General features: G+C 39.9%; 1 protein-coding gene and 1 pseudogene across 2 annotated transcripts in view; one reads left to right on the top strand and one right to left on the bottom strand.

Moving 5' to 3' along the window:
- The first annotated feature begins 629 nt into the window (after positions 1-629).
- Positions 630-25,075, top strand: part of RRN3 (RRN3 homolog, RNA polymerase I transcription factor) — a 34,092-nt gene continuing 9,646 nt past the window's right edge. Inside the window, exons 1-13 of the mRNA XM_079120478.1 lie at positions 630-1,885; positions 3,370-3,475; positions 5,837-5,893; positions 10,223-10,312; positions 10,404-10,533; positions 11,340-11,399; positions 11,957-12,020; positions 12,895-12,964; positions 16,787-16,885; positions 18,592-18,684; positions 20,127-20,265; positions 22,002-22,132; positions 23,898-24,028. Of these exons, the coding sequence (XP_078976604.1) occupies positions 1,656-1,885; positions 3,370-3,475; positions 5,837-5,893; positions 10,223-10,312; positions 10,404-10,533; positions 11,340-11,399; positions 11,957-12,020; positions 12,895-12,964; positions 16,787-16,885; positions 18,592-18,684; positions 20,127-20,265; positions 22,002-22,132; positions 23,898-24,028 (1,400 nt within the window). The 5' untranslated portion in view covers positions 630-1,655. The remainder of the gene's footprint in view (positions 1,886-3,369; positions 3,476-5,836; positions 5,894-10,222; positions 10,313-10,403; positions 10,534-11,339; positions 11,400-11,956; positions 12,021-12,894; positions 12,965-16,786; positions 16,886-18,591; positions 18,685-20,126; positions 20,266-22,001; positions 22,133-23,897; positions 24,029-25,075) is intronic.
- LOC306649460 (peptide chain release factor 1-like, mitochondrial) lies at positions 3,874-5,136 on the bottom strand (annotated as a pseudogene). The gene is made up of 2 exons (XR_013766958.1): positions 4,759-5,136; positions 3,874-4,634 (listed from the first exon to the last, which is right to left on the bottom strand). The product of XR_013766958.1 is annotated as a peptide chain release factor 1-like, mitochondrial (transcript).

Genomic DNA, 25,075 nt, shown 5'->3' on the forward strand with positions numbered 1-25,075 from the left:
CCACAGGCTGGGGCTCCATTGAGCAGCCTAGTCTTATCTGTTCTTTAGAAAAATAAGTAGCTACGGTGAAGCTTAAGGAGGGGATATTGCTGGTAGTGTATACTGGTACAGCCACTTTGGAAAACTTTTTCTTTTTCATATTCAAATAATGGAATGCATTATGACAAAATAAACCAAACCTACATACAATAGGGATGTGAAGTATACTGTTGAAAAAAAGTAGTAGCATGATATAGCATGGAAATAATTCTTTTAAATTTAAAGATAAGCAAAAATGAATAGTACATTGGTGGCTGTTTGTGTAGGTTGGTGGTAGAACCTGAGCATGCTCTAGTCCTAGGTTCAATCCCTAGCACCAAAACAAACAAACAAAAACCATGTTTAGGAATATATGTGGTATTTACATAATAAAACTAAAACTGATTTTTGAAAAATCAGGATAGTGATTACCTTTGAGAGTAAAGCATGGAGAAAATCATATCTAGAAACTTCAATAGTGCTGAGTAATCTATTTTTACATTATTCAGCACATTCACAGGTGTTCTTTTTAAAATGTTCTTTTTTTCACATGTTTGCCTTTTTATTTATTTTTTATTCATTTTTATTGTAAACAAATGGGATACATCTTCTCTGTACATGAAGGAGAAGCATACCGTTTTTGTAATCATACATTTACCTAGGGTAATAGTTTTTGATTCATTCTGTTTTTTTTTCTTCTTCCCCCTCACCATGTTCAACTTTTTAAACGAAATGATAAAATGAATTGCACGAGAGTTTAGTTACACTTCTACTGACACGAATTGTGCCCGTGAACTGTATTTAGCTTTGTTTTGGGGGTGCGGTGGAAGCAATTTCTGCGAAAACAGCTCTCTTGAAGTATCCTCGTGAGCTAGAAGCCAGCTATTTCTCCATTCTTGGGACACTGATGATTTGTAATATTTTCCTGGAACTCCAAAAGCACTGTCAACTGGAGACAGCAGAAAGTTAGTGATTTGACAGTTTAACAGAACTAGTCTTTATATTTAACAAGCTGCTGTAGCTGGTTTTATGCATTAATAGTGATACACAGTTTCCAAAAGTTCAACCCCTCTTAGGTCCTGAGCAGTCCCCAGGCCTTGGCCTCTGCAGTTCCCTTTGCCTGGAAGAGCCCTCTCACTGCTGGTTGGCCTGGCTGACTTCGTCCTCCTTTTACAAACGCGTAGCTGGGGCTCAGCGGTAGAGCTTAAGCACGGTCAAGACTAACGCTCTAGAAACTGTCGCTTCTGATTTTTCACCACGGCCCAGAGGCTCTCAGTAGGTCACTTGGCGGAGGAGCAGTAGGTCACCTTGGGCGTCCATAAGGAGGGGCAGCGGCACGAGGCCGGCTCCTGGGACTCGCCGTAGGGTTCGAAGCCCCTTCTGCTGGGGGCTGGGTTAATTACAGGGCTGTTTAATTGAGGGAGGTTCTAACTCCAGGAAACCGATACTCGGGGCTGTGCGCCACGGCTGTGCGCTTGGGTGTCCTGGCCCTTCCTTTGGGAACCGCAGGACCTGGCACAGCGGATGCCCAGCGCGCGGCGGCCGGGAACACGCCCCCAGTGCGGGGTAGAGAAAGTCCTCCGAGTGGAAGGAGGGGCCTGGTGGGGGCGGCGGCGCTCCAGCCCCGCGGCCTCTCGATGCTCTCCCCACGTGGGGGCTCTGATTGGTCGAAGGCCGCCGCTCGCCAGAGCGACTTCCGGGACAGAGGCGCAGGGGAGGAGAGGTGCCTGGAAGCAGGAGGATTTCCGGCGCGAAGCGCAGACATCGCGCCGGGCGCGATGGCGGCCCAGCTGCTTCACACGCGGTTGCCTGGGGAGGGCGCCGCTTCGGCTCCAGCGGTCACGACGCTCAGCGCGTCGCGGACTGGGTAAGATTCGGGCCGTTTGCGTCTGCGGCTGTGGGGCCAAGCCCACAGCGTCCGTGTCGGGGGAGCGGATCGGAAGGGATCTGGGATAAAGCTGATGGAGTGTGGTGGGAGCAGGGATGGAGGATCATCTCAGGTGCGCGAGAGTGAGCGCATTCCCCCGTCGTGTGTACTGGAGGTGGGAGGGATAACGAGTCTGTCCTCTGGCCCCGTATCCCCCATTCATGCCTCTGGCTCCCTCAGTGGGGCCCAGGCCTAGACACTGCCTGCTTCTGTACTCTTCCCTCACTCTTCTAGGTTTGGAAGGGATTCTCAAGGGTGTGGGTTTTCAGCTGAACGCTGTCACTGATGACAATTCCTAGAAATTGGTTTGAAATGTTTCTACACACCTATGTATATTAACAGTCTTGCTGGACTTTTAAAAAGCCCTTAATCCCCATAAACACTTGGGGTTTAACTTTCAGAATAAGTAGGATGCTGTACCCGCCGCCCCCATCCACCCGCAAACCTGCTCAGTTTAAACAAGTAAACCTTGTAAAACACAGCCTTATGTTCACATTTACTTATTTATTTGTAGCACTGGGATTGAACCCGGGCCTGCTCTACCATTGAACTACAACTCCAACCCTTTTTTATTTTTTATTTTGAGACAGGGTCTTACTAAATTGTTGAGGCTGGTCCTTAACTTGCATCCTCCTGGCTCAGCTGGAATTACAAGTGTGCACCACTGTCTTCGTCTCATGATCATTTATTGAGTGCAGACTTAAACTGTGCTAGACACTGGGAACATTGGATAACCAGAGACTGATGTTCTTGCTCTCAACAGTGCTTACAGTGTGCCAGTGGTACAGTAAATAGAACAATAAATAAATGAATGAGATGATTTCACATAGTGATAAATACAACAGAGGAATGGAAGATATAAGGGAGAGATGAGGTACATTAGAGTTCTAATGGGGAAGGCCTCCTGCATTTGAACTGCAGCTTGAATGAAGTGTTTGTGATGGTGTGAACAGCAAGTGAAATGGAACCAGCTTGACAAGTTTGAAGAACAGAAAAGACAGTATGCCTACAGTAAAACGAGTGGCTGGAGATGAGGTCAAATAGGTAGGCAGGGGCCAGATTGATATATGATCTTGTAGGATTATTGTGGAACTTTGTTATAAACTAAAGACCAGTGTAGGTTGGGGGATACAGCTCAGTATTTGCAGTGCAGCAGGAAGACTGTTTTTACTGAGTGAAGAATGACTTGTTGGGGGATAAGAGAGGAAGCAGAGAGACCATTTAAGAAACCTTAGCATAGTCTCCCAAAAAGTTGTTGGTTCGGTAAATGCTTTATTTTTTTCTTATAGTGCTAGGGATCTAATCCAGGACTCGTGCATGCTAGGCAAACACACTACTATTGAACTGCATCCCCAGTTGTGCCTATTATAATTTTTGTTTTTCTGTGTCATGAACTTAATAGTTTGATAATCTTGGTTCTACAGGATTTCAGATATGATTGCATTAGAGAATGAATTCTTCAATTCTCCCCCAAGAAAGACTGTTCGTTTTGGTGGAACTGTGACAGAAGTGTTGCTGAAATACAAAAAGGTAAGAGGAGATGACGTGTAAGGTTTGGTTTTGTTCATCACAATATGGCAAGAGTTTATAAAATAAAGACCAGTGTAGGGGTGAGGGGTACAGCTCAATATTAGAGCATGTGCTTAACGTGAACAAGGCCCTGGGTTCAATTCCCAGAGCCAAGAAAAGAATAATCCACTATACATTTAAAAAATGAATTTTAGGTACCAATATTGCAATCAAATATTTAATAACATGTATGATACTATGTTCTCAAAATTAGAGTAATAATGTCTTTGCTGAGGTCTCACAGTATTTACTTAGTATTTCTTGAGAACTTTAATAAGTGTTAGAATAAAAAAACTATTAGAACATTTTATTTCTTTTTTTTTCATGATTATGTATGTTTATTACTACATTGAGGGAGGTCTACATTAATTATGCATTAAGAAATATGCATATTACTTCCCATTGTAAAAACTTTTTTTTTTAGAATACTGGTGAGTAAGCACAATTGATGTGCTATAGAATTTTCCTAAGCTCATAAAATACTTTTAATAACAAATCAACCTAAACTTTTTTGGAAATAATTTCAAGTAAAGATTCATAATCTGCATAGTCCTTCAGTGACTGTATAAGTTCATCCAGTAGATAATCTCCTTGCATAAAATCTCAAGACTGTGCAGTGATTTGTTTATTCTGTGATCTGTAACTCGGTTCTGTGGAAAATTATATGTTCTTATTTTCTCTGATCTTCCTTTAGTTCCAACCTGAATCTTCCTCGCACTGTATCTTCTGCTTATTTCTTCCTCTAGATGCATATTGTACAGCTTTGCCCATAACTTTTTCATAGCCATCTCTCTATTTTTCAGTTGAGACCTTTCTTGTTGACATTCAGAAACAACACCTGTTGGAAGATGAACGATCCGGACAGCACTGTCCGTGGTATTTACATGCTGACCCCCAGCTCCACTGGCTCGCTTACTATCTATTCTCAAATCTTTAGGATCAATCACCAGATTAATCTCAGTGGGCTGGGGTAATATTGCCACTGTCATGGTGCTAGTATGGATGCGGCCTTGCTTCTCTGTCTTTGGCACTCTCTGTACTCTTTGCACTCCCCCTTCAAATTTCATGTGTTTATAGGCTTCTGAACCGCTAATGCTGGCAGATGCATGTCTAAGGCCACCTATTTCACTTGGAAATTATTCCAGGGTTTCAAAATGCCATCTTTTATATGCAGCATACTGATACATATCAAACATCTCTGAAGTAAGTAACATTGCCTCCTGATCCCCAACTCCTTCAGTTACCTCCAGAATCAAATCATTTTCATCAGTTTCTTCTGATGCTTCAACTGGGCTATTTCTTTTTGACACAAAGTTATTCTCTGCAAGCTTCCTTAAATCTTCATTCTCATCGTGGAGCAAGGGCTCGGTCTCCCGCAGCTCCTGCTCCTTCTTGCTGAGGAGTTTGGTGGCCGCTACTAGCTCTGGCCCCCGAAATCGTAACTGGGCTTCTGACCCTGCCTGGCGCTCGAGGAAGGTCCGTAAGGGCCCGCCGCGGGCCAGCAGCTCCTCCAGGGGCGGGCTACTGCAGCTCAGGGGCCGGCGGGCTGCGCCAACAGCCCGCCCAGCCCACAGACAACGGGCAGCGCCCCACAGAAGTCCGCCCCGCATCGCAGGCCCGAGACCGCCCAGAACGTTTTATTTCTTAAGAAATTAATTACCTAAGCACTACTTTGGAACAATAAACCAAATAGAGATTTTTATTTTTGTGTTAGCTTTTCTTTACCAGTATTAGAGTTTTAACCCAGGGCCTCACGAATACTGGGCAGGTGCTCTACCACTGAGCTACCTCCCCAGCCATTTTATTTATTTTAAGACAGGGTGTTACTATGTTGTCCTGGCCTCAGACTTTCTATTGTTCTGCCTTAGCTTTCTGAACAGTTGGTGTTTTTATATTAATTTCCTAGTACTCCCACTAGATCTCACCAGTAGAAACATTTATATATAATATCCATGCATTTGAATGTTTACTATCTAATCTATCTAATGTTTAGTTCCCCTTGAATTAGATCATTATAGTGCTTTTTCCCCCCTTATACTTTGAGAATTCTCAAGAATATCAACTGCAGTATTCAAATGTCAGTACAGAAGTGTAGCTCAATATGAATGGCTTCAGAATTACTTGTCATTTGCTTTTTTTTGAAGCCCCCTTCCCCACTAACATGAGTTTTTCAATTTTTGTAGTCATGATTTTATAATCACAAGTGATATGAAAGTTATAAGGTTATTTTTGCAAATCATCTCATGCTAAAGTATAAGTAAAAGTTCTATTTTACAAGAAACCACAATAAGCATAATTGAATTTTCCCCCTTTCTTCTTTAGGGTGAAACAAACGATTTTGAGTTGTTGAAGAACCAGCTGTCAGATCCAAACATAAAGGTAACTTTCCTTTGGCCAGTAGCAAAGCATTGCTAGTTTAACAGGCATTAGTTTGTACTTTTGGTGTTAGAACTTCTCCCTATGATCCTGTCTTACTTTAACCCAGTAGTTCTCAAGCAGGTCCCTTAGTGTGACACCTAAGGGACATTTTGGCAATGCCTGGAGATATTTTTGGTTGTCATAATTGGGAGGGAGGGGTTTTGCTGGCATCTAATAGGTGGATGACAGAGATACTGAAAAATCAGGATAATAACAATAGAGGTTTTTCCAACATGGAGGTTTTTAAGGAGGATTCAGCACACTAATGTACAAGAAACAGCCTCTGACCCCAAGTACAGACTTCATAATTATTAGCTGTTACTGTGGTCCTGTTGACAGCATATGCTTCCTCGTTTCTCATTTACATTTCAGTGCACCGTTATCAGTGTGTAATTACCCTGGCAGAGAGGTTACCGGTGCTTTCCTGTGTGCTGATTTGAAGCCTTTTACTAATTCTTCATAGAGTTGGCACTGCTGGGTGTCCACTTCTTGAAAACTGGCCTGCAGTGCCTGTGCTCCTCTTCTGTTGTGATCACTTAGCTGGATTCACTCTTTCGACAGTTTGTTAACTTTGGTGTTGATTGGGTTTCCAAACTCCCTCCCCTTTCTCACTGTAGACTCTTCCCTTGTGGTTACCTTTTGCCTCCTGGCTTTAGAATCTGTGTCCTTTGTTTCTGTAGCTCAGAATGTTCTTTCAGGCTCAAGACTTGTTTCTTAATTATGTGTGGAATGTATTTATCCCAGAATTGTTATAGGTACTCCAAATTAGACATTCAGACTCATCTCCCTCCCAGACCTACTCTTCTGAAGTCCCCTGCATCCCCGCCCCCATACTGCAGACAGGGGTGCTTACTCATGAACTACATCTCCTCAGTGCTTTGATTTTTCCTTTTTTCTTCAGGGCCAAGGACCAAATTCAGGGCCTTGGTGTGTGCTAGGCAAGTGCTCTGCCACTGAGATAAATACTCAAGCCCTCTTCATGCTTTTTTAAATTTTGAGATAGGGTTTTGCTGAGTTGCCAAGGCTGGCCATGAATTTGTGGTCCTCCTGTCTCAGCTTCTGGATTCACTGATGTTACAGGTGTTACCACCACACCAACTTTTTTTCTTTTGTACCAGGGATTCCTCCCAAGGGTGCATCCTTAGCCCTTTTTTAAAATTTTTTATTTTGAGGCAGGGTCTTGCTAAGTTGCTTAGGGTCTCGATAAATTGCTGAGGCTGGTTTTGAACTTGCAGTCCTCCTGCCTCAGCCTCTGGAGCTGCTGGGGTTACAGGTGTGCACCACCATGCTGACTCTTACGTTTTACTGTTTATCGCTAAACCAGTGCTTGAACTAGGAACTGTGGAGTCTTTCTGGATTTTCTTACCCTTATCAATTCATTTACCAAGTTCTTTGGGGTGGCGGGGGCGGGGGCATCTTTCAGATCTTTTGTTTGTTGGTAGGTACTCTTTTATCTGGATTTTTCCAGTTACCTTTTAGTGGTCTATAGGTCCTATCTCCTGTATATCCCTCTTCCCTCCAGATTTATTCTGAGTAGTGTAGCCTGATTCTTCTCTCCAGAGGACATGTCTACGTATGTTATTCCCCTTCTAAAGAACTTCAAGCCTATAGCTTGAAGGGCCAGCTTCTTGGCACAGCCTGCAACATTTTTCTGTGTGCAATCTCAAGAGATACTTCATTCCCTGAAATTGCTGCTTTCATCTTTGTACCTTTGCATGTGACTTTTTTTTGGAGGAGCTCCTCTTATGCGCCTTATTTGAACATGGGCTCTGGCTGCATTGCTTTCTTACTAGCTGTGTGACCAAGGGCAATTACTGCTCTTTGCTTCAGTGGCCTCATCCATAAAATGGGAGTTGGGAGTAGCCCCTGTTTCATGGGTGGCTTTAATGAGTTGATATATGTTAAAGTTTTAGAACAGTGCCTCGCACAAGGTAAGTGCAGTATTAGTGTTTAGTGCCGTTATCAACACCATTATTGTGATCTACAGAACTACTCACTCTTTCAGACCCAGTTGCAGTATAGGCTTCTTTACTGGAGCTTTTTTTGATTCTCAGTTTATACGTTGACTTGCTTACCATATTCTCCAGCCATACTGAAATACTTTGTTTTCTGAAAACATTCTTTTCCCTTTGTAAGGAATATAACCCTCAAAAAAATGTTACCATTTAAAGACAGCTGAAGCCTCACTTCCTCTTTTTTTATTTGTAGATGAACACAATACCTTTATTTTATTTATTTATTTTTATGTCGTGCCAAGAATCGAACCCAGTGCCTCACACATGCCAAGCAGGCACTCTACCACTGAGCCAAAACCCCATCTTTTAATTTTTTTGCAGTGCTAGAGTTTGAACCCAGGATCCCCGTGCCTTCTAGGCAAGTGCTTTACCATTGAGCTACATCTCCAGTCCTTGTACCCTGCTTCTCTCCAGTACTCAGGGGCACTTTACCACTCAGCCACACCTCTGTGCATTTTCATTTTTTGGCCCATGGTCTCACTGAGTTGCCCAAACTGACCTCAAACATGGAATCCTCCTACCTCAGCCTCCAGAGTTGCTGGGGTTTCAGATATGTGTTGCCATGCCTAATCTTTGCACTTTTTTTGGTGGAAAAGAAATAGGACAGATTTTACTCATTTATTTTCCTTTGCAGTGCTGGTTTCAGTTGCTGTACACATACTAGGCAAGTGCTCTACCTCTGGGATACAGCCCCTCTGTTCAGTATTTGTATTTATTTTTTTGTGGTACTGGGTTGTTGAATTTACTCATCTTTGCATGTGGCCTCTGGTCTCAGTGAGCTACCATTAGTGTTATTCACAGTGGTTGTGGACATGGCTATAGTACAAGTGAGTTGTGGTTTACTTAATTTTCCTGCCAAGTTATTTGAGGTTTCATCAGAAATTGCTCAAACCCTTGGAAGTTTGTCACATGGTCATGGCATAGAGAGCACTGAGTAATTGAATGGAGGTGGGGGAAAAGTGGCAGCTCCTTTGATGCATGGAGCAAGGCACTGTGGGAGAGTGGACTGAACTAGCTTTGACCCCAGCAGGCAGGTTTGACCCTGGCTTTTTATTGGCTTCGTGGTTGGGTAAGTGGCTTATTAATCTCTGTTAATCTTAGATTCGTCTATTGTGAAATGGGAATAACCAATCATCTTGCTGAGTTTTTAGAATTAGAAAAAGATATATTTACAGTGCCAGTTACCATACCTGTTTCTCACTAGATGGTACTTTTATTTCCTCTAACGAGTCTTAATGAACATTAATCATTTTGTTTCACAAATTGGGGCTTTTCCTTATTTTTTTTCCTGTGCATGTTATGTATATGCATGAATATGAATAATGTCTTTTGGGGGCTTCTCTCAGTACTGCAGAGAAGCAGGGTACAAGGACTGGAGATGTAGCTCAATGGCAAATTGCATGCTTAACATGCACAAGCCCTGGGTTTGATCCCCAGCAGCAGCACCAAAAAAAGTCCTTATTTTATATAACTGATAATGTACATGGTTTTAGTTATGTCACTAAAAATTATTTTGAACAGTAATTTTGTTACCTGAAAAACATTTCATGGTAGTGGAATGAAACCATGATTTGTACAAACATATTCTAACACATTTTTAAATCCAGGCAAGATTCAATTTAGAAGTTTATTTGTTGATGACTACAGTCAATCAGCTGAAAACTATCTAGATTTCGTCAGCTCAGATATAGAGGAAATAGAGTAGATGTTGGTCCTTTGCTGTCTTTTAGGGTTTGAATCTGTTATAATTCCATGGTTTAAAAAAATCCCAGGCGTCAGCATTTGAGGTGGTTTCACTGGTAAGGGGCAAACAGTGATGAGGCTGAAGTATTATATTTATTTTTCCTGTATTTCAGAGTTACAGATTACCTTTTTTTAAAACAGGAAAGTTTCTTGTGATTTTTTTTTTTTTTATCTATTTTGATGCTTACTTTGGTTTAATTCCAAGTTTTGTTACTTTTTCACAGTTTAAATATTATTTATTTTTGCTGTACTGGAGATTAAACCCAGGGCCTGTGCACACTAGGCAAACCTACTCTTACTGAGCTACACCCCCAGCCCTTTTTAAATTTTGAACAGGGTGTCACTGAGTTCCCCATGCTAGCCTTGAACTTGCAATCCTTCTATCTCAGTCTCCTGAGTTGCTGATAGTATAGATGTGCACCCCCATTCTCAGTTCTTCAGTCTTGAATTTAAATGTTATTGATAGCTGGGATATTTTCTTTACCTTTGAAGATTTGTGATTTTGAAAGTACTTTTCTGTGTTTCATTAAAGGACGACCAGATTATTAACTGGCTGCTGGAATTCCGCTCCTCTATCATGTACTTGACAAAAGACTTTGAGCAGCTTATCAATATTCTTTTGGTAAGTTCCCCATTTATTTCACTCACCAATTCACTACTTTGAAAATAGTAACTATCAGTGAAATGTTTCCATTATCTTCTCTGAACACCAGAAATTGCCTTGGTTAAATAGAAGTCAAACAGTGGTGGAGGAGTATTTGGCTTTTCTCGGACATCTTGTTTCAGCACAGACAGTCTTCCTCAGACCGTGTCTCAGAATGATTGCTTCTCATTTCGTACCCCGTAAGTGGTTACTCTTTGCTTCTCTCTTCCTTCTTCTCACATTCCTTCCCTCCCTTTTTCCTTCCTTTTTGTAAAGAAAAGAGGTTTATTTTGGCTCATGGTTCTGGCCCAAAGTCAAGGGGCCATATCTGCTGATGGCTGCCATGCTGACCTTTCTGAGGTGGTGTAGGCAAGAGATACGCAACATGTGCGTCATGTGTGTGTGTGATTAAAAAAAAAAAATCTCTTGTATTAGAATATTTTCTTCCCCTTATGTACTGACATTTTGCCACCATGGAAAATTCCAGGGTGCAAGTGCCATTCTGATAGACACTTGTCCCCTATGGAGGCATCTCGATTCATGTTGAGCTATGATTTTGTTGAGTTGTAATTTGCTTTAGTGAACCTCTGATAGTCTTGGCACTCATTTAGGAATTAGTAGCTGTTTACAAATGACCAAGCTAAGTGAGGTCGCCCATGCCTGTAAACCCAGTGATTTGGGAGGCTGAGGCAGGAGGATCACCAGTTGGAGACCACCCTAGACAACTTAATGAGACGGTCTCAAGATAAAATCAAAAAAGGTCTGGGGATGTAGCTTATTGGTAGAGCACTCCTGAGTTCAATCCCCAGTACTGCAAAAGCAAAACAAAACAAAACAAAAAACCTGTCAAGTTGCTTCACTTTTTTTTTTTCTTTAGGTTGTGAATTAATCATTGTACTGTTTGAACTGTGGAAAACAGCTTTTTTTTTTTTTTTTTTTTTTGGTGTGATTGATTATTGTCTAAGTTTGTGACAGAGGATAACATATTTTCTTTTTCTTTTAAAAGCCCGAGTGATCATTAAGGAAGGTGACATAGATGTTTCAGATTCTGATGATGAAGATGATAGTAAGTGTAAAAAGGCTAATATTAGGTAGACGGGAGTGAAGGGAGGGGAAGGGGTGTGGGGGAAGGAATGACAGTAGAGTGAAACAGACATGATTACCTGATGTACTTGTATAACTGCATGACACATGTGATCCTGCATTATGTATAATCAGAAAATGAGATTACATTCTATTTATGTATGATCTATCAAAATGCATAAATGCTTTCTACTGTCATGTACAACTCATTAGAACAAATAAAATTAAAAAAAAAAAAAAATTAAAGCAAAGAATATACCCGGAGTGATAGAATGTGCTGACACATGTTCTAATAAGTAGATGGCAACAAATGACAACCTTTGGTAGAATCTTTTTGATACATTTGCTTTACAATGTATTGGTTGACATAAATTTGTCACTAATTTAACTAGTCTACTCAGTCTTCATTGATTGTAGAGAAAAATCTTGAAACAGTTTGTTTTATAAGATCTTCAGTTTTGGTTAGCAAGTGTTTTTGGCTTTCTTCATGCTTTTTTAGTTTTCTGTTGATGTTAATGCTCTTGACTTTTCTCCTTGTAGATCTTCCTGCAAATTTTGATACGTGTCACAGAGCCTTGCAAATAATAGCAAGATATGTTCCATCGTGAGTATACTTTTGAATCGTGGTGTTTAATTCTTAAGAAATTATGATTAAACTGGGGATACAGCTCGACTAGCATGTGCAAGGCCCTTGGTCTGATCCCCAGTGCTGTAAAGAGAAAGAAAATTGTAATCAGTTAGTAGGAAATTATAAAATATTAATTAGCATCAAATCTCAGACTGGTGTTTTTGTATTATTCTGATGAAATATCACATTTTTATAGAAAATTATTTTTCTGTTTTCATTATCTAATTATTTTTAAAAACTTTTATGCAGATTCTCCCCCAAATTTTGTATATTAGTTGGAATTTTGCTTTTTTCTTCAACAGTTATGCTATCCAGATATTTTCACTGAGAAACCTCTGTATTTGTGTCATGCCATTAAGAATAAAAATTACAGTTCTAAGAAAAGGTTTTTCAGGTTTGTGGATTTCTTTTGGAGGGGTGGACTTCAAGTTCCCTCTAGTTTATTACTGTTAATTTAAATCCAAGTTGATGACTTCTTTTCCCTTTTTAAAAAGTGTGTGTGTATATATTAGATATATGTGTGTGTATATATATGTATATATGTTAGATATATGCATATACATATATAAAAATATGGGAAATGTTTAGATTTTAAACTGAAGCTCTGTTAACTTTTGTAGAAGAAAAGCTTTCCTTTTGATTTGCTATTGATATCAAAGTTAGTAAAGCTTATTTTTCCCTAAGTTAATTTAGATTTTCTCTGAAACTATGCATTTTCACTTTGAATTGCTTGAGGTGTAGGGGTTCTTGTTTCCCTTGTGATCTATTCATATTTGCTCTTAGAAGGAAAATGTTGCCTTCCTAGAAAGTCTAGTTAACCTGGATTGATTGAAATTTTTTTTTTAAACAGGACGCCATGGTTTCTTATGCCAATACTGGTGGAAAAATTTCCATTTGTTAGAAAATCAGAGAGAACATTGGTAAGAATTTTTTTCATGGGGGAAATAATGGACAGATTGTTTTATGTGAGTTTGTTTTAGATGGTGTTGGGTCTTTTTCTTAAAAATCGCTTTTTAAGTTAATTCTTTTTTTTTTTTTTTTTTTTTTTTTTTAATCGTACTGGGGATTGAGCCCAAGGGCACTTAACCATCGAGCCACTTCCCCAGCTCTTTGTACATTTTATTTAGAGACAGGGCCTCACTGAGTTGCTCAGGGCCTCACTAAGTTGCTAAGGCTGCCTTTGAACTTGTGATTGTCCTGTCTCATCCTCCTTAGTCACTGGATTACAGGCATGCACCACTGTACCCAGCTAAAAAATGCTTTCTAGATTTTAAACTAAAGAGTAAGAATTTGACCGAGACTTTTTTCTTAGCAAGTGTTTATTGGGGATTCCCCAGTGCCCTTTTCTTTTATTATTATGTGTAAGTCATGGTCAGAATCCAATTTAGAAATATCCTTAGAGGCTTAATGCTTATGTAGACAAGAATTACTAGAAGATACTAGTTCATATTCACTAATTTTAAACATGCCTAATTTGAATATGAAAGCAGAACCTCATAGAAATCAATTCTGCTTAAGTAGCCAGGCAGGGGGGTGTACACTGTAATCACAGTGACTCAGGAGGCTGAGGCAAGAGGATCTCAAGTTTGAGGCCAGCCTCAGCAATTTAATGAAGCCCTAAGCAACTTATTGAGACTCTGTCTCAAAATAAAAAACAAATAAAAAGGGCTGGGAATGTGGCTCAGTGGTAAAGCATCCGAGTTTGATTCTTGGTGTCCCCCAAAAATTCTGCTTAAGTATTTGTACAACTTTTTTTTTTTTGTTTTCCTGCTGTGCTGGGGATTTGGCTGAGGACATTGCTCATGCTTGGCAAGCGCTCTATTGTTGAGCTCTATCCCCACCCTGCCCTGTCCAATATTTACTAGATTTTGTCTAGATTTTGATAAATGATAGTGGCTACTTTTTAAGCATAGTTTTTCCTAAATAAAGTAATAACATGTATTAAATAAGGAGTTAATAACTTTTGTTAATATTTGTGTTAGTGTGCTTCAAGTGGAACATTATAAACTACCATGTTGCTTATGAAAATAGGTGTAGAAATTCTCAAAAAATAGTAGCAGACTGATTCTAGCAACACAGGACAAGTTATGTACCATAAGTAGGTGGAGCTGATTTAATCAGTCAATATATACTGTATCAGTAGAATAAAGAACAGAAATCAGATGGTCACCTCAGTAGATGTAGAAAAAGTATTTGACAAACACTATAACCCTTTCAGGTCAAAAGCAGAAGGGAACTTTCTCAACCTGATAAGGGCATCTATGAAAAACCCACAGGTTATATCAGACTCAATGGTGCAAGACCAAAAGTTTCCCTAACATGAGGAACGGAACATGGTATCTGCTTTTGTTTCTGTTTTTTGATGGTGTCTTGCTATGTTGCCTAGACTCAGGCCATCCTGCTCCCTCGGCTTCCTGAGTAGCTGGGACTCTCTAGATGTACACTACTGGGTACCTACTCTTGCCACCTGTCTAGCCAGGGCATTTAGGCAAGAAAAAGAATGGCAAAGCATCCAGATGCAAAGTAAGACACAAGATGTTGACTCAGCCAGTAGTTCCAGCTACTTATAAGACTGAGGCAAGCAGGATCACAGGTTTGAGGGCAGCCTGGACAACTTAGTGAAACTCAGTCTTAAAATAAAAAGCCCTCCTTAAAAAGGAGGGGCTGGGGATAGAGCTCGGTTGATAGAGTGTTTGCCTCGCAAGCACAAGGCCCTGGGTTCAAATCCCCAACACCGCAAAAAAAAAAAAAAAAAAAAAGGACTGGGGGTGTAACTCAGTGGTAGACCACCTCTAGGTTCAATCCCCAGAACCACCAACAAAAAAAGAAAAAAGGAAGAAAGAAAACAAAAGATAACCTTTGTGGATTTTTTAAGGAATCCATAAAAAAACTATTAGAGCTAATGTCCGTGAGCATTGTTGTGGAATATAAGGTCAACATTAAAAAAAAAAAAGTCATAGGCTGGTGGTGTAGCTCAGAGCACTTAACCAGCATATGGGGTTCTGGATTCCATCTTCAACACCACAAATAAAGCAAGATAACAAGAAAAACCAGTCAGACAAAACAATTTAATGGGGGAGAAGTAGTCTTCTCAACAAATGGTATTAGCATAAGTGGATATTCACAGGCAAAAGAATGAAGTATATGGATATCAGCATATAAAAATGAACTCAAAGTGAATAAGAGCCCTAAGAAGTAAAACTATAAAAGTCTTAGAAATTGGGTGGGTTGGTGTGGGCCTGTAATTCCAGGTACTCCAGAAGATGAGTGAGTTAGGAGGATCCCAGGTTTGAGGCCAGCTTTAGCAACTTAGTGAGACCCTGTGTCAAAATAAACAGGGCTAAGGGTATAGCACACCTGAGTTCAATCCCCAGTTTTACAAACACAAACGAAAAACAGCAGCCAAACAACTCTTAGAAGAAAACATGTAAGTTTTCATGGCATTGGATTAGGCAGTAGTTTCTGGATGTGATACCTGAAGCATGACCAACAAAGACAAAATAGATAAATTAGACTTCAGAATTAAATGGTTTGCTTCATAGGACACTTTCAAGAAAATAAGAAAAAACTCCAGATAATGGGAGAAAATATTTGCAAATCAGGTATCCCATAAAGTATTTTTATCTATTTAAAAAAAAAAAAATTTACAACAATGGAAAGAAACTCAGCATCATTATCCATTTGGGAAATGTAGAGCAACACTACTTCATGCCTGCTAGCCTGGCCAGGATGAAAAGGGCCACAGGAACAAGCAACCGTGAGGACGGGCAGAACCTGGAACTCATCCATTGCTGGAAAAATGTAAAATGGTGCAGTCGCTGTGGAAAACAGTCTGATTTCTTCAGAAGGTTAAATGTAGAATTACTTTATGACTTCATTGATTCCACTGCTAGGTATATACCCAAGAGAAATGAAAATAAGTCGATCAGAAACTTACATGCAACTTACATGCGGAAGTTCTTAGCAACATTATATTCACAACAGCTAAAAGTAGAAACAACTTGAATGTTTTCAGACTCAAAAGTAAACAAAACATGTTATGTCTGTACAGGGAAGTACTCAGCAGCATATACAGGCTACAATATGAGTGAACCTTAAAAACATTACGGAAGACCACATGATTCCATTTACATGAAATATCTAGAATATACAAATTAATAGAAAGTAGTTGCCTAGGGTGGACTGCTAGTGGACATGGGGTTTCTTTTTAGGGTGATGTGTTCCAAAGCTGACTGTAGTGCTGTTCTCACAGTTCTGAATATATATTAAAACTGTCATACACTTATTTTTTGTAGTCAGCTGGGGATTGAACTTGGGGTGCTTTACCACTGAGCTACATCCCCAGCCCTTTTAATTTTTTATTTTGAGACAGAGTCTCAAAATAAAAGTTGCCCAGTCTGACCTTGAACTTGTAATCTTCCTGCCTCAGTCTCCTAAGTAGCTGGGCTTACAGGTGTGCTACCACACCTGCCTGCTGTATACTATAAATGTATAAATTGTATGGTATATGTATTATAAGAAGGAAAACTTTTTAAAACACTGTAAAAGTAAATTACAAATTCAGTTTACTTGGGATAATTGGTGTAATTATACTGAATGTTACATATATAAACAACAAAGTTTTTGTATTGCTAGATAATCTTTTATTTATGTTTAAACATATAAAGATGTGTAATTGATGTTTTGCTTAAATAGAAAACATTCAGTTGAAATGCTTATGTTTTCATGTTTTATGCTTTTAGGAGTGTTATGTTCATAACTTACTAAGGATAAGTGTGTATTTTCCAACCTTGAGACATGAAATTCTGGAGCTTATTATTGAAAAGCTGCTCAAGTTGGATGTAAGTATTGAGTAATCTACTTTTCTTTTTAATTTTCTTGTATCATATATATTGTTTGTTGACAACAGTGGAAAAGAATCTACACATTTAACCATCCTTTGCTATTTTGCTTTTAATATTTGTGAACTCCGTGTCAGTGCTGGGAGTTAGGGACAGTGGTGTCCCATGTTGGGGGGAAAGACATTTACACAGTCACTCGAAGGGTGTGGAAGCCCTGGGAGGAAGTGCATTTGTTAGGAGCTGGAACACCTGGTCTGGAGGGGTGGCGCACAGCAGGGCCTTCCTCAGGAAGTGATGTTGAAAAGGGGTTCTATATACCTTTTCTTGTGTTTGAAGTTTTTTTTTTTTAATATGCAAATTGGAATGCTAAACAAGTAAAAGTGCTATTTTATTTGTGAAGGGACACCCAGATAAGGTGCGGGGAATGTGAAGGGCAGTGGTGGGTCCTAGTGTGGAGGAAAGGTGAACTGCTAGTCCTCGAGGCTGAGTTGGAAGTGGGGAAACAGTGTAAGGGAAGGGAGTCCTTCAGAGGTGGCTGGAAAAACAAGTAGGACCCCTAAAGCTCAGAAATGATGTTAATAAATGTTAATAAAGGGATGACATTAGATTTAAAAGCTTCTGCTTGGCAAAGGAAGCAATTAGGAATGTGAAGAGAATCTACAGAATGGGAGAAAATCTTTGCTAGCTACTTTTCTGACAGAAGATTAATACCTAGACTATACAAAGAATTCAACATCAAAAAATCAAATTACCCAATTAATAAATGGGAAAATGAATTAAACAGACACTTCTGAAAAGAAGAAATACACGTGGCCAATAAATAAATGAAAAAAAAAAAAGTTCAGTATCATTAGCAATTAGGAAAATGCAAATCAAAACCACACTGAGGGGCTCAGTGGTAGAGCGCCTTCCTAGCACATGTGAGGCACTGGGTTCGAGCCTCAGCACCACATAAAAATAAATAAATAAAGGTTGATCAACAGCTAAAAAAATATAATTGTTAAAAAAAGTATGTTGTTACACTGCATGTTCAAATATTTAACAACAAATCCATCATTATGTACAACTATAGTGTACCAATAAAAAATGTAGAAAAACAAGACCAAAGTAGGTCTCGAAAGAGCTGACAGTGGTGCATGCTGGCAGCGTTTCCCTGGGGTTACCTCACTGTCCAGCTGCACGTGGAATCTGTTGTCTTTCTCTGGTGTATTCTGAAGGAACGTTATGAAGGTTGTCTGCAGATATCAGGCACGAATAATTGAAAAGGCTTGATTTGAGTAGTGTGCTGAACAGGATAAATGAGGTGTGGTGAGGAATCATTCACTTTGGCTTGTAGCTCAACCTTTTCTGCTCAGGTGATGGATGATGTTCTGAAAGGATGTGTGTGTGAGTGTCCAGAGCGTAGAAATAGATGAGTGAATGTTGATTTTTGTTGGGGCTGATTGAACGCAAGTGTCACATCACAGTTCATGTTGATTCATACAAGTATGTAGTGAAAGAAGCTTGGATTCTAGTATTTAGTATTGGATATAATACTGGAGTGTGATACATTCCTTCACTATCCAGATAGTTTGTAGATCTGTACCATAATTCTGTTTAAACAATATATTATATAGATACCGTTAAAGTATATGTAGCAGATGAACTTCCAGCCCCTAGATGTATTTTAAATGCTTTTATGTTTTGTCTTTTGTTGTTACATGTAGGTGAATGCATCCCGGCAGGATATCGAAGATGCTGAGGAAACAGCAGCTCAAACTGGCGGTGCCACAGATTCCACAGAAGGATTGTTTAATATGGTCAGCATTTCTATTAATGAGAGCAGACTTGGGAAGTTCATTGTTTCAGGATGTGGGAAGAGACAGCTCGTGGCTTGTCATCTTTTCAAGGGTTTAGGTTTAACAGTTAGGTTAAAATAGTTTAGCAAACCTGAAAACGATTCCTTCAGTGAGTAGTTTGCTGTCAGGTTGTTTACTGCCTGGGGTAATTTGTTTGTTTTCAAGGCTTCGAACTTGTTTTTGGTGAAATAGGTTTCACATTCGTCTATAAAATTTTTTTAGTATGTGTTATTGTCAACCACACATTGCAAGTGAGTAATTAAATTAAAAACAGGAGAGGTTAGTGTTTTACCAGTCATGTGCCTAAAAGCAGGGCTCTATCTGGGGTGGTGTTGAGGTGGGCTCAGGTCCTCTTGGGACAGTGTCAGGGAGCAGGACAGGGTGAGGATAGGGCTACGGGAGGCCAGGTCCTCCTGGGAAGTAGCGGCAGCTTCATCCTGCCAATTGCTCTGCAAAAGGAATTGCTCTTAGAGTTTGGTCCCAGCTTGAAACCAGAAATTGACCCTCTCTGACTTCTTGTCACTTAGTCATTGGTCCTCAGACATGGTCTTGGCTACTTTTCTGCTGAAGAAGGGAGATAGCTGTTAATCTTGGTTGACAACACTTCCACCACCGTGGAGATGGACTTGGGAGAGAGGACCAGGAGGGCTGGGGTTGTGGCTCAGTGGCAAAGTGCTTGCCTGGCATGTGTGATGCACTGGGTTCGATTCTTGGCACTGCATATAAATAAATAAAATAAAAAGATCTATCAACAACTAAAAAAATGTTAAAAAAAAAAGAGAGAGAGAGAGAGAGAGGATGAGGAGTGCGAGTTGGGGAATTTGGTGTTTGCCTGGCTAGCTCTTTGTGGGTGTTCTAAATGAGAATCAGGGCTGGGGTGTGGCTCAGTGCTAGAGCACACGCCTAGCGTGCCTGAGCCCCTGGGCTCCATTCCAACACCTAAATAAATAAATGGGATAGAATCAGCAGCTGCTGCTCTGCATATGGGCTTGCTTATTTTAAAAAAGTCTTTTATAATATTATTGTATTTTTTTAATACCTTTGTTTTATTTATTTTTATGTGGTGCTGAGGATGAAACTCAGTGCCTCACACGTACCAGGCAAGCATTCTATCACTGAGCTACAACTCCTGCCTGCATCTGAGCTTTTTAACCTCACAAATGCTTTTTGACTTGCATCTGTGACTGAGAGCCCATGCCTGAGAAGGTGCCTATGCATTTTCTCTTGGAGGAAATAATCGCTATAAGGGTTTTCCAAGTAAATCACTTTCACTGAAATTTTTTTTTTTTTTTTTTGCGGTGCTGGGGATTGAACCCAGGGCCTCGTGCTTGCAAGGCAAGCACTTTACCAACTGAGCTATATCCCCAGCCCTGAAATTTTTAATGTCAATTTTTACTTCTAAGGATGAAGATGAAGAAACTCAACCTGATACCAAGGTTGATCCAGAGCAGCTTGGCCAGATGGTCCATCCTGTAGCTGAACGCCTGGACATCCTGCTGTCCTTGCTATTGTCCTACATCAAGGACGTCTGCTATGTGGACGGTAACAACCTGTGATGATCTCAATAGCTGATGTACCTGGCTCTGTGCTGGATGTTTTTCATACCTTTTCTGTAGTATTAAGAAAAGTCTCTCACGTTATCAGATAGAAAAGGTTTAGAGAGATCAGCTTATTTGCTAATGAATGTCACAAAGTTTGAAAATGGTGGGAGTGGTGTTAAGACTTAGGTATAGGGCTGGGGTTGTAGCTCAGTGGTAGAGCCCTTGCCTAGCATGTATGAGGTACTGGGTTCAATTCTTAGCATCGCCATATAAATAAGTAAAGGTTCATTAACAACTAAAAAAATATTTTAAAACAAGACTTAGTTATATTTATCTTCAGAGCCTGTAATCTTCTCACTAATGTGTTAAAAGATGATATGTGGAGTTTGGCCAGTTTCAGGCAGAGTCAGATGGCACTCGAGTTGCCCAGGACGTGTAAGAATGGTGTAGCAGGCACTGCAGTGTGGTGCTTACATTCCTTACTGAGTTTAGAGGGTCTTTGCTTGGTGTCATTGTGCCAGGAGCTGGGACTGTACTGAATAAATCGGCATGCTGCTTACCCTCATGAAACAGCCAGGAGACTTTGCCAATGAAAAACAATTTTTTCCATGCACTTTGCTAACATCTAAGAATGAACTTAGTTACCGAGTGTAATAGGACTTGAATCTAGTTAACTCTGCTACTACTTTAAATGTTTTGATGTTATAAAATGTACATGTTGAGTAGAGAAAATTTGGAAACTATAGGACATTATAAACAATTGTGGCTATATTCTTAGTATTCAAAAAGCCATTGTTAGGATTTTGATGTATGTCTTTTCATTTTCATTTAGCATGTATGTACATACGAATATATGTAATTTTTGTTTGAGGTGCTGGGAATCAATTCCAGGACCTTGAGCATACTAGGCAAGCTCTAAGCCCCGAGCTATCTCCATAATGGCCCCAAATACATATTTTGATGGTTTTGAGGGAGGTCCACTAAATGTAGCATTTTTTTTTTTTCTTTCTTACTTTTTTTGAGAAAAAGGAAAAAAGTTTTATTGCTTTGCTAGTAAAGGAGAAGCTCAGGGGAATCCTGTCCCAGAGGCTGTGGTTTTGTGCATCAGAGGGAACAGGGGAGTTTTAAGGAGGTGATTGAAAGGGTACATTCCAAGTGTAAATACGGTGTTTCATAACTTACCTTTTACATGCATTTTCTTAATGTTCATTGTTCTAAAATAGTTTTTATTGAATGTATGAATTTAATTGGTCTCATTTTTCACCATTGTAAATAACAGTATAGTGAACATCCCTGTATATATATTTCTAGTTATTTGCTTGTGACAAATTCTTTGCAGTAGATTTACCACATCAAAGGACTTCTGGTACGTTAATTGTAAAGCTTCCCTTTAGAAAGTTTCACAGTACATGTGTGAAGTGAGGGACTACTTCCTTGCCGCTTCTGGATTATTGTACTTCAAAAGGAAAATCTGGGACTGGGATTTTGTAGCTCAGCGGTGGAGCGCTTGCCTAGCAAGTTTGAGGCTCTGGGTTTGATTCTTAACACCACATTAAAAAACGAAACAAGAGGAAAATCTGCAGCCCAGCATTTTGTTTTAATTACAGCCCTAATGGATAATGCTGTATTTCTTATTGGTGTCTTTTTTTTTTTTTTTTTTTTTTTTTAATTTGACAAATGAAACTGGTAACAAATAATTTTTATTCATAAAACTGAAATGCCAAATTTTCTCTGCAGGTAAGATTGATAACAACAAAACAAAGGATTTGTATCGCGATCTTGTAACCATCTTTGACAAACTCCTCCTGCCTACCCATGCCTCCTGCCATGTACAATTTTTCATGTTTTATCTCTGTAGCTTCAAATTGGTGAGTGAAAAGTCACTAACATTATCTTATTCTTGGCCACAATTTTTCCCTTAAAAACTGGGTGGAAAAAGACCATCAGGGATTTCTTTTCCTTGATTCAGTTTACTAGTATCCTTAAATAAAATTGCATTCCTTTATCAACACCGGGAGAGAAAAAGGGAGTTGGTTGCTGGGAGCTTAGCAGGGAACTCTGCAGATGTCATCCTGCCCTGGATCACTAGGTGGTGCCCTTCCCTTCAGCTCAGTTCTTTTTGTTAAAAATCTTATATGGGATATTTAATAATTACTTCCTTTATTACCTCTTAGGGTTGAGTTCTACCTAGTTCCAGTCAATTTTATGTGTTTGTGGCAGGGGGAAGGATGCTGGGGATTGAACCCAGGGGTGCTCTAATACTGAGCTTTTTTATTTTTTTATCTTGAGACAGGGTCTTGCTAAGTTGGCTAGACTAGTCTTGAACTTGTGATCCTTCTGCCATAGCCTCCCCAGTTGTTGGGATTATAGGTGTACACTACTACACCTGGTCCAACCAGCTTTTTTTTTTCTTTCTCTCGGTTTTACTTTGCTGCCAGGAATTGAACTCAGGGGCACTTATTCACTGAGCCACAATCCCAGCCTTTTTTTTGGACATAATATCTTTATTTATTTGTTTTTATATGGTGCTGAGGATCAAACTTCATGCCTCACACATGCTAGGCAAGTGCTCTACCACTGAGCCACAACCCCAGCACCTCCAGCTCTTTTCTGTATTTGATTTGAGACAAGGTCTCGCTGAGTTGCTTGGCTAAATTGCTGAGTCTGACTTTGAACTCTCAATCTTCCTGCCTCATCCTCCTGAGCTGGGATTACAGGCGTATGCCACTGCACCCAGCTCCAACCAGCTTTTTAATCCATATTTTTACAAGTTTGGGCTTTGGCCCTCATATTGGAAGTGCAAAAGAAATGCAGAAGACTCTCCCTTCTTAGTGAGTTAGGAGAGTATTGATAATGTATAAAAAGTTTAAAAACAGTCTGCCAAAATCCAAATGTTCCTAACTTTAGAAAAGAAATATTTGGCATAAGTTGGAGGTTGTACCCTTTATTAAGAAGCTTAGTCAGTCCTTTTTTCCATGAGCAGCATGATTAATCAAACACCAGCTGTACTTGAATCCATGCTTCTGTGTATGGTTAAGTTCAGTGTGTGCAGAGACAGGAAGGGAGCTTTGCACACTCAGAAGGAATTCCCATGGGGAATCCCAGGGAGTGTGGATGATCACTGGTTTCCACGTCTGGCTGAGCATCTTAGTCACTTGAAGAGTTTTCATAATATGCAGATTCCAAAGCCCTGTCTCAAACCTACTGCATATATAGCTTCAGAGTTGATCTTTTTTTTTTTTTTTTTTTCTTATTTGAGAGAGTCTTACTGTATTGTCTGCCCTGGCCTCAAATACCTGGGTTCAAGTGATCCTCCTACCTCAGCCTTCCTAGTAACTGGGATGACAGGTGTGTAACCAGCACACGTGACACTTGATTTTGATGCTCAGCTGGGTGAGGGATCCATTGGACCAATAACATCAGGATGCTTTTTAAGCTGTTTTAAATAGCATTATCTTGTGTTTTTTTTTTCAAAAGTTAGGAACCATTATTATTGTATTTATTATTAGCAGTACAACTGAGCTACTAGAACTTTCTTCCCCCATTGGTGAAGTAAAAAATCTGAAAATTCTGATAGCCAAACTATATTAAGCATTTAAAAAGGATCAGGCCAACACCTTCTCTTTTTTATAGGGATTTGCAGAAGCATTTTTGGAACATCTCTGGAAAAAATTGCAGGATCCAAATAATCCTGCCATCATCAGGCAAGCTGCTGGAAATTATATTGGGAGCTTTTTGGCAAGAGCTAAATTTATTCCTCTTATGTAAGTAACCTAATTTTCCACGTACTTTTTAATATCATGCTTTAGAAAGATTACGGCATCGTCTTGAGTCAAAAAAATTTATCTTGGTCTGTATTTAAAGTGAAAAAAATCTGTTTTGCCCATTCTGTGCAAGATGCTTATATTTCCAAAGGCAATTTAGAGTAGTGTCTCCTGTTTTAGATATGAAACCCCACATTGCAAGTATTCCCAGTATTGTGTGTGATTGCTCTGGAACGTGGAAATCATTTGTCTTCATGGGTGGCATAATGCCATATACTGTTTTCACTCTGTGGGCTTGTCTTTTTTTTCGTACCGGGGATTGAACCCAGGAGCACTTAACCACTGAGCCACATTCCCAACCCTTTCATTTTTTGAGACAGAGTCTTGCTAAGTTGCTCAGGGCCTCACTAAATTGCTGAGGCTGGCTTTGCACTTGCGATCCTCCTGCCTCAGCCTCCTGAACTGCTGGGATTACAGGAGTGTATTACCATGCCCGATGGTTTGTCATTTTTCATTCACACTTCAAATCAATTTTATCTGTTGGAGCTGAAGAAAAACCCTTTAAAAGGGGCAGTAGGAAGGGCTGGGGACGTAACTGAGTGATAAAGCATGTGCTGAGCATGGGTGACTCCCTGTGTTCAGTTACCAGCACCAGAAAAAAAAAGGGCTGGTGAGGAATTGGAGGAAAGGTCATATAAAGGCGTATCTAGGAGACCAGTTTCTTCCAGTAATCATGAAAACATCGTTAGGCAAGGATACTGCTAAAAAACCTTCCCCAACAACTTTAGAGCAGTCTGGCTTAAATTGTTGACCTTAGGACTTACCAGAATCCCATGGGAACCAGATTGCTTTTCTCCTATGAGATGTTGGTAATTGAGACAAATCTTTGCCCTCATCACCCCAGGGGCTGAGAGCACATCTGGAATCTCTTCTGAGTTAAGTAGGAGAAACTGTCCCCCATCCCTTGAGACATGTTTAGGGTCCTGTTTCTTGGAGAAGGTGACTGCTGCTTTGCCCCGTAGTTGGATCGCCATCCTTTATCTTCTG

The sequence above is a fragment of the Sciurus vulgaris genome (assembly GCF_902686455.1).
Source record: "Sciurus vulgaris genome assembly, chromosome: 18".
Taxonomy (NCBI): Eukaryota; Metazoa; Chordata; class Mammalia; order Rodentia; family Sciuridae; genus Sciurus; species Sciurus vulgaris.